Below are 9,986 nucleotides of genomic sequence, written 5' to 3' on the forward strand. Positions count from 1 at the left end.
GGGGGGGAGAGGGGAAGAGAGACGATCTGGAGGAGGAAGAGAGAGACGGAGGACTCCGCTCTCGCGGAGAGACACAAAAAGTAAGAACGCCGACGTATACGTTCCACGTGGAAAGAGGATAGCGTGCGAAATGGCGAGGCCGAACCGGCAAAGGCACGTCCGCCGCCGAGGCGGGAGACGACAGATATTCACGGCGCGGAGCGAGAGAAGACCGTGTTGCGGGGAGAAGAGAGACGCCGGCGGGTATCCCCGTGAGAGATGAAGGTAGCGAGAGAGCTACGGGCGTCACGGAAAGAGAGAGAGAGACGAAGAGAGGATGAGAGAAACGACGATAGATATGGACGGGCGACGGGAGAGACGGAGACGGGGGATCGCGAGCAGAAGCGACGTGCGGAACGACGAAGACGGGCAAAGTCGGCTCTAACGAGAAAGGGGAAGGGAGAGGGGGAGGGAGGGAATTGCGAGACTCACCGCCGTGAGAGAGTGACAGAGGCGGAGATGACGGTCGGCGAGAAGGATAACAGGCGAGGACGCGTGCGGAGCGGAGCGGGGCCACCGCAGATACGTCGAGGGCGACGAAGAGTAAGCCGAGAAGGTGGAATCAGGAGGGGCGAGAAGGGGGTCGGAGAGGAAGACGAGGCGAAGTCGGCGGCGGTGCGTTCACACGGGAGCGCCGCGACGGGTAAACAAACGAGCGAGCCGCCGTGCGGTCATGCGTATTCGTGTGCGTGCATGCGTGTGTCGCACACGTGTGCGTGTATCCGTATGTGTGTGTATGCCGCGCGTGTCATCGCCGCCGACCGGCGCGGCACTCTTGCTCCGTCGCGTCCTTCTATTATTACGAGAGGCGCGCATGAAGGGCGGCGACGGGCGCGGAGGGAGGGGGACGCGACGGAAGGAGGGTGAGACGCGCGTCTGTCGGTGGACTCTCGGTGCCGCCGGGATCCCCTCCCCCCTCTCTCTCTCTATCTCTCTCACTTGCTCTTCCACGTGCGTATCTGTGCATCCGCATCCGTACGAATGGGATGCGTGCGCCTGCGGGCGAAGCGAGAGAGGAATTTTGTAATAGAGGCGTTTAAATTACGCCTCGACGATTCGGAGGCTGAAACTGGGTTAGTCGTGGACCATTTGTTCTCCCTCTTCCCTTTCCTCCCGCTTCGATTCCATTCCTTGAGTGCAAGCTGACGACGCTCTGGAGAGAGGGGAGGAGGGAGGATCCGAAAAGTGTTTATCGTCGGCGCTCTTGAGTCTCGCGGTTTTTTTTATTATAATCGCTGGAGGATACGCGAAATTATCAGTAACATCAAATTTCGCTCTCTTCGCTCTATCTCATTTTCTTCTTAGAACGTCAATTACTGCTCATCACAGATGTTTTTTTTTCCAAAGAGAAAGATTCCTTCGACGAAACTTTGGCGATTTCACCGCGCCTCCGATAGCTACCGAAAAATTGTATCCCTCAAGATAATTCCGCGATCGTCGTGACGCGCTCTTTCAGCTTGGCGTGACTTAGAAAGATAGGCGCGCGCGCGAGCGCGGAAAAAGAGAAGGGAGATAAAGGGGACAGGCTTCGAGCGCGGCGTGACGGCGTGACTTTGACGGTGCCGCCGATTAGCGCGTTACGCGCGATAAATCACATTCTCGTTGTTTGCGACTTCGCGTCACGTACCGGCGGCGACGGCATTGTGAATCAGCATCGACGTGCAAACCACCTCGCGGACCGCCGGAATTTTTTTTTCCCCCCCAGTCAGACTGTTTTAACAACAGTCATCGCTAATAGTGGGTCGGTCACGGTCATTTTTTTCGGTGCATTGCGTATATCGGGGCTTTAAGGTCGTACCCGATCTGCAGAGCGCTTCTGAACAGGTAAATTCTTTACGTAAATATACGAGACTTATTATCGTGAATCGCTTTCATGTGTAACACGCGAGGAATCATCAACAGCGTCATATCTTTAACGAGAAAAATTTTTGTGTCAACCGCAGAACACCGGCAGAAAATATCAAGCTTAATAGCATTCCTATAGATACAAAAAATAATGAATTCTGTATTTTTTTTTATTACAGACGCATAGATACTTCCGTAAAGAGTGTTAAGACTGCTGCAGTGTGCTACTTCGAATTAGTTTCTAAAAGGCTGCACGGTTAATTTTCCAAGAAAATTCCGTAGCGCAAAATTGCTTCCGTTTGACTCCGGGAACGTGATATCGCATGTCCATGCATTGCACTGTCATATTCGGGCACGTCGTCGCCTTCGCCGCGCGTATGATAAATCGATTAAAATGCGCGAACTAGCGGCAACGAGCGACAGGTAATTAAGCCGGGCATAACGACGATCCATTAAGTGCCGTCAATTAAACCAACGACGGACCGGAGTCCACCGCGTCCTCCCTCCTTCGTCGCTTTCGTTCTTTTTCTCTCTTTTCCCTCCACCTCTTCCACCAATTTCGAAATCCTGCGAGGCTTTATCGCCCAAAATTAACGTTCTTTCAGAATTTTCTCTTAGCCACCGCTCCAATCCCGCGTCGACGATAATTTTTTTTCGTGACGACGCGACAAAAATTACAAATTTTTTATCGCGCGAAGCAAGGGAGGAGGTTTCTGAATAAGCGTGGGAAATTCTTTCACGTTTATATAGGTGCTATTGTTTATTTAATCCTCGGACTTCGGTGGTCTAGGCGCCTCAACTGATACCATTAAGTACAGTCTGATTGCGAGAATTTAAAAATGTTAATGGGACTTTGTATTTTCATTCGTAGCATCACTGCATGCGTGAAATTGATTGTCTTGCTTTCTTTCGGTTTACCAGACTACATGAATCAGCGCAGGAAAATTTCGTCCCCTAAAGATAATCGAAAACGAGACGTGATAAAGCAGAAAGTTTAAATCTCATAATTTTTATTGTATACCATTGTGTGTGTATGTGAAGGGAAGACGCGGCGGATTAAGAGTACGCGGGAGACTAAATGTTTTGCTATGGTTAAAGCAAAGGGAGAATGCAAAGTATATTTTGTAGGCAAAAATTCACACAAAGAAATACGTACAGATACGCGAAAGATTAACCAACCATAAAGCATTTCAATGATCGTCTATCGATTACTAATTTTTTAATATATGTAGTCTCATCTTCTTGTATATTTTTTAAATACTTTTACATTTAAAACGAAAATATTTTGAAAATTAAAAATTTTTCACCTAAAATTCCTGCGCTATTAAGCACGTCTGCCGCGAATCCACTCTGCTAATAAAGACGAGTGCACAAAGTTACGCCTTTTCGTCACCGTGGAAACTTTCCTAATAGGAGACCGCCGCTCGCGCTCGAGGCGCGCGCGCTCAAGCGAACGTACTCTCTCACACGCAATGTGGATCACCTTAAAAGGGCAACCCAAGCGCATTTGACGCACGCGTGCACCACGCGGGATCACGCGCGAGTACTCACGGTAACTTCGCGGAGGCGCCTTCGCGCGTCACGCGAGGCCGTTAATCCTCGGGATTATTTTTTATCGAGGAATTTGGCGGTGATATTTTTCATACAATTTGGGGAAAGAACGCAGAAGATAAAATGAAACGTTACGTCGTATAGTTAGAGAGTATTCTAGACGTTACAACATAAATACAGCGCGGTCTTTGGACGACGCGCGATATCCCTCCACGTTTCTAGCCCGGCGATTTAATTGGATAAACCGAATTACGGCTTTTCGAAACGACGCCGCGCCGCACCGCGGCGCGCCGTGCGGGCGGGAGCGGTCCGGACGATCTGTATGATAACCGCTCGTAAATACGTCCAATTACAGCAAATTGGCGTCACAAGGCACCGACACGCACCGTTCGTGCCGCGACGTGCCCTCGCGACCCGCCGCGTTTTGCCGCACGACAAGGAGAAGTAAGGAAATGCTTTTGTCACGTGCTCCGCGAGTAATCCTGACGGTTACAATTTCGCCGTATAATGGAAATTCATGGGAAACCGATTGCGTCTTTTAGATTTGTCATCTCGACGTGTAGGCAATATTTAATTACACAAAGAATTATGCCGATCGTGACGACGATACACGGTCGGTTCCAACGTATCGAGAATTTTATCTTTTCCGACGGTATATTTTAATCTCGCCAATCGGCACGCGGTATCTCCGGCGCTTAATAGCTCGACGTGTTCGTGTGTGTCTCGCCATTTAGCTGCGATTTTAACGGCGCGTCCACGTGGAGAGCGATATCCGTTTTATGCTCCGCGCGCGCCGTATCTATCGCCACCGCCGCGCGCGCGCTTGCTTTTTTTTCTTTTTTAACGATCCGGAAACGAGCGAAGGTCGGACCTTCGAAATCCCGCGGAATCTGCCGCGTTGCGAAACTGACCCACTTCGCGCAGAGATTAGAGAGAGGATGCAGGGTCAGAAGTAACGCTCCTTTTTGCCGCAATTTTTTTTTTATCACCAACTTTTCCTAGAGTCATGCTGAACGCCACGCGATTCGCTGAAGTCTCGCAACGTCGGTCTTTTCCTTTGCATTCCTACGCATTTCGATGCGTAAAAAATGACATCGTGGACTTCAATGATTTACCATTGATCTTAAAATAATTTCGTTATCGTATTTGTGATATAAATATAATATTTTTATTATATGTAATCAGACATTTCCATGTGAAAATACCAAGGTCTAAAAATGCTGATAGAAGATAACTAAATCTTTATTTCGCAGCCGAGGCAGAAAGTATTTTGATACGTGTAGCTTAGTGAATAAAATTAAATCTGCGGGAAATGTATCGCGATAGGGAGAAAGTGACAGTTAATTTTTCCACTAAGAAAAATTCCGTATTTCCGCCAGTAAATTCTTTTTCGGAGCGATGCATTTCATATTTATCGCTAGTATCATGTTGCCGCGCTTTTCGTACGCCCGAAGGGTATACGGAATCCAACTGACAAATCAGCGAATTCTCACGTAGGGATTGGGCGACGAGCGCGGTTGTGTAAACGACGCACGTGTCCGGTATCGGATTCGCGTCACACTAGCGGACTTGCGATTAAGTGCGCAGGAGGTAAATTGGGTGGCAGAGGGTGAATTGCGTTCTGGAACGCATGGTCGCGTGCGTTGCAAAGGGTGCAAGGTATCGCATCCTCACATGATCTCGACTCAGTCCTTTGTTTTCATTCTTAAAACCTCTGATTAAATTATCCATACGTTTGCGCTTGCGCTACAATTTCTATTCTAAACTCTCACATGCATTTCATTCTCCCTGATTAATGTTAATATACCGCTAATAATCGAGATTTCATATACATGCGAGCAGATTATACGATTTTTAAACGAAAAAAAAAAAAAAATTCGTCCCTCGGTCTCGGAGAGCGAAAGACGATAGGCGAAACTTTTTGGCGCTCGTTTTAAAATACAATGCTACTTTAATACTCACTCTTCGTCCGTCCGAATGTTTCGGGCTCGGGCTGAGGCTGGGGCTGGGGCTCGGTGCTGGGCTCGGACCCTGATGCACGGCCTGCTGATGCTGATGATGCTGCCTGTGGCTGTTGCCGGCTGATTTCTTCTCCTGGTGCCTCAGCGAGTGTAGACGCGCGGTCATCTTAGCAGGCCGCGACGGCCCTCGGCACAGATCGCAGCACCCTACGTGATTGGCTGGACTGAACGGCCGAGGCTCTCAGCATCTCGCGGCGGCTGCGAGACCAAGACTACCACCTACGGACCCCCTTTGCTGTTGGCACCGGCGATGATATATGGCGGACTGATCACTGTTGCACCATGCTCTCGAGAGAGAAACCGATAGGCTGAAGGTCGGATTGTTAACTTTCCTGACTCTAGAGCGTAACGCGCGTCGTTCGTTTGACGAAGCCGCGCAAAGCGTCCGTCCGTCCGCTTGCCGAGAGAGACCGACAACCGACGACCTTACCCGTCACCTGTCCGTGTCGGGTGGTACACGCGCGATTGTCCCGCGGCGACACACGCGCACGCAAGGGAAAGAGAGTCCCGCGAAAGTTCACGCCACCCAGGCGGCCGTACACGTACCGGCGCACACACCGCGCCACGTGGTTAACCACGCGTCGCCGACCACTTGTCACTCACGGGGGCGAAACGGCCGTCGTCGTGCACGCTCGCTCCTCGCTCGGTTCTCTCGAACTCTCCTCGAACCCTCCACCAGTTTTCCAGGGTCTGTCTCACGAGGGTGCAGTGAACCAGTCGATGAACAAATCGTAAGCGCACTCTCGTTCACAAGTTTTCGCGCGACTGGACGAATAAACGTTCCGCTTTCACTGAATCTCCGACACCGCGTGCCCGAAGGGCCGACTCACGTAAAGTCAAGATCGCAATCGAGTCGCGATCTACCTCGGGGAAAAAAAGGGTCCTCTCTGCAATACGGAGTAAACCGAATATATATATATATTTTTTTTTTGCATCAATTTCCCGAATCGCGCGGATTTACGAGCGCTGAAGCTGAACGCAACACGGGAATTCACCCTCGTGCATACTAGAGCAGCACAGGGGGTTGATCTCAATCTGTCACTGTGTCAACAATACGACGACAAAAACACACGCAGCGCGTGCAGCCTGACTCTACAGACGTCCGCGTGTGCTCGCGCGACGAGCGACGGTGACGGACTGTGAGGCGGCGAGCGGTAGCTGGCGGCTGTACGCGGCGAACTTGGCGCGCCGAGGCCGCGCGTCGGCTACGAGAGGCGACGGCAGGGGGTGACGAGGGGCACCGCGTCGTGGTTGGTCGTGCGTGGGGCGGGGGATACTGGAGCACGGATGGCTCGCCGCTCGGCGTGGCGCGGCGCGGCGCGGCGCGGCACGGCGTGGCGTGGCGCGGCACAGCGCGGCGCGGCGCGGCACGGCGCGACACGACACGGCAAGGCGAGGCTAGACGAGACGAAGCGAGGCGAGGCGAGGAGGTAAAGCGAGGCGAGGTTCGGCTCGGCACAGCGTGGCGCGGCGCGGCGTAGCGGCGGAGGATCGGTCGGAAGGCTCGCTTGCCTGCTCACGCGCGCCCTTGCCTGCGGCTACGTGCGGTCGTCTCCTATTCCCGTCCTTCTCTCTCACGTGCACGCTCCCTCGCTCGCTTGCGACCGCGTCCTCGTCGCGCGCCACGTCGTGCCTCCGTCTCTCTCAGGGCCGTTTTATTGCCTAGCCACCGTGAAGCGGCGTCGAAGCAGGAACCGATTTGGATATCAGTGGATCTTTTTCTCCACTCTCTCCATCCCGTTCTCTCCTTCGTTCTTTCTCCCCGTTTCTTTCTATCTTTCTTTCTGTCGCTTTCTTTTTTTTTTTAATCGATGCCTGGTTCGGCTGCGCCCCTCCCCCCGCCCCTCCGGTTTCGGGATAAATGAGAATTAAAACTCGCTGCGCGCGGTGAGCGCCGGCTAAATGCGTTTATGCTCACGGAGATGGATACCGCGCGAAAGACAGTCGTCTCTCTCATTTTTTACTTGTCTGCACGAGACTTCGCAGAATATATGCAGTTGATCGCGCTATTTGACAAAAAAGTTTCGATATATTTTCATTTAATTGCCAAAAAAATACAACATGTATAATAATGCTGTGTTTAATATATATATATATATGCATAAGGAATCGTAACAAAAATCTTAATAGACCGAGACAGAAGAATCAACTAATCTAACTCTTCTTTAAAGTCTAGATTAAGAGAAGTCTAGAATAAGAGAAGGATAAATAAATTAAAATGTCAACTGTTATATAATTTACGAAAGTAACGTGGTGACTAAAGCATAGTAAACTTTTGCTTCACGCGCGATCGACCCTCAGGTTTTTCCGTTTGCCAGACGATTATCTGTGGAATGCATCGTTGACATTTAGCGGATCACCGATATCGATCTACGCATCAGGCGCAAATGGTAAGTCGCGTGCGATTCACGCTGGTAACGGCATCAGGCCATGAGAAAGAAGACGAGTTGCGCTTGGCTTCTACGCATCGCGCGGCGCGGCACGCGATAAGAATCGTCGGGGTACCGCGTGCGCGGCCTTTAATCTCCCCGTCTCGCAACGCGCGCGCGAAAAGTCGGCGTCGGCGGCGGCGACGGCGGCGGCAGCGGCGGCACGTCGTGTGCGACGAAACGACCGCAAGAGTAGGAGGTGAAGTGGAGGAAGAGGAGCGAAAAACGCCGAGGCGACGGGCCGTGGTCGGTAGGCAGGCGGAAACGGGGAACGGGGAGTAAAGAGAGAGGAAAGCGGGAGAGGCGGCGTGGCGCGGTGGGAGCTCAAACCGTGCCGCCGCTCGGCTCGTCGAAGCGATGAGCCCTCGGGGCGGCGGCGTTGGCGGCCGCTCCGGCGGAGTGCGGGGGCACGAGGGAACACGAGCCGTCGAGCGAGAGAGACGCGCGGGTGGTGCGACGAGGCGTGCGACGGAAAGCCGTGAGGGAGCGAGACGGCCTCGCCGTCGTCGGCACGCGCGCCACGAAGCGCGCGTTACCCACACGCGCGCGCGCACACACAGCCGCCGGCTCGCCGAGGCGTGCGTGCAAACGAGATCGTACCGCGAGGCCTTGCATATCGCGCACGTTGCCTCTCGAATGTATGGGTGAGCGAGTGAGTGAGCGAACGAGCGTGCATGCATGCGTGCGTCCGTGCGTGCGTGCGTGCGTGCGTGCATGCGAGAGCGGCGCGGCGGGTCGGGTCGGTCGGGCGGCCCTCCGATACGTCGACGCGCGCCAGCTAAAATCGCGGAGTTTCGAATGAAACGGTCATTATTTCGGCCCGCGTACTTTTTGATTGCGCCGAGGGGATGAGGGGTGGCGGGAGAGAGGGTGGGAGGGCGAGACAGCGTGCGCGTCGCAACGCGCGAGGACGATTAACGGCGCGTTCATGGTAGGTGCTTCGTGTAATGTAATGAAGCCGCGTGCGAAATATCGGTCTCCCCTGCCCTTTCGAAAAATAGAGGGATAATTAAATCGTTTAATTAAATGCTTTTATATTTGCGTCATATCATTTATAGGGAACCGCGAAATGAACGGATACTCTTTCTGACAACAATGGTTGATTTCGAAAGCCTCATCGGGCTTTCCGCATTTTAAATCTTACTTCTTAATTTGAACGAAACAATTGATTAATGATTCTCGATAGATAGCTTACGAAGTGGCAAAGAGGAGTCTCGTTACTTTGTCGCTGAAAATACAAAAGAGATTTATATACAGGATGCTATACAAAAAGAAGAGTTTGCCATGTAAAATAGTCATACTAAATATACTGAAAGAGAGAGAGAGACGAAAGAATCTTTCACGCACATAGAGTCTTCATTAAAAAATGTCGAATTAGGAGATGAAGAAAATAATTTAGCGCGGCAATCTCTTGCATACGAAAATTTTTAAGTGTCAATCAGACGTGTCGGCCGTCAATGCAATTAAAATTGCATCTGCAATTACAAAAAAAAAGGACAGCGTTGCGTCAAACAGAATCGTCCTAAATCACACGTGCGTGTCAAGTTCTTCCTCTTTATGGTACGAGTACATCGCAATGTAGCATCTTGCGATAGTTTTCCGCATTCTCGCAGGAAAATGTCAGTTTTTTTTTCCCTCTCGTGCCTGTCTCGCCGCGTACGCGGCGGCGGTCAGCCGCGGAGTTTCAGCCGACGCGAAACGAGCGGGAATCAGCGAGCGAGTTTTTAATTTAAAACTCGATTCGCCCGGTGCGCGGGCGACGCGCGTACACGTTGTTGCCCGCGCGCTCTCCGCCGCCTCGGTATCGACCCGGGGCATCGATAAGCAACCGCCTCGGCCGTACATCGCGGAGTCACGGTCTCAGCGAGGGGAGACGGGGACGGGGGAGGAGGAATAGCGGGGTGTATTTTTCATCGTGCCTCCGCCGCGCGCGTCGGGAATAATAGCATCCGCCGGGTTCGTGGCCGCGTACCGATGCTCTCTCCTAGTTAGGTACGCCTTCGAATAAGGAGGCCGCCTCTTCTTGCTCGTCGAACGCTCGCCTCTCCTCCACCCCGCTCCTACCCTCCTCGACGTCCTTTTTTTCCCGCCCGGAGTGAGC

At 52.2% G+C, this 9,986-nt stretch overlaps 1 protein-coding gene across 1 annotated transcript in view; it reads right to left on the reverse strand.

Moving 5' to 3' along the window:
- The window catches only part of LOC105448966 (protein deadpan), a 17,021-nt gene extending 10,432 nt beyond the window's left edge, over positions 1-6,589 (reverse strand). Inside the window, exon 1 of the mRNA XM_011687872.1 lies at positions 5,398-6,589. Within this exon, the coding sequence (XP_011686174.1) occupies positions 5,398-5,562 (165 nt within the window). The 5' untranslated portion in view covers positions 5,563-6,589. The remainder of the gene's footprint in view (positions 1-5,397) is intronic.
- Between the last annotated feature and the right edge of the window lie 3,397 nt (positions 6,590-9,986).

Source organism: Wasmannia auropunctata, unplaced genomic scaffold (genome assembly GCF_000956235.1).
Source record: "Wasmannia auropunctata unplaced genomic scaffold, wasmannia.A_1.0 LD336078.1, whole genome shotgun sequence".
Classification (NCBI taxonomy): domain Eukaryota; kingdom Metazoa; phylum Arthropoda; class Insecta; order Hymenoptera; family Formicidae; genus Wasmannia; species Wasmannia auropunctata.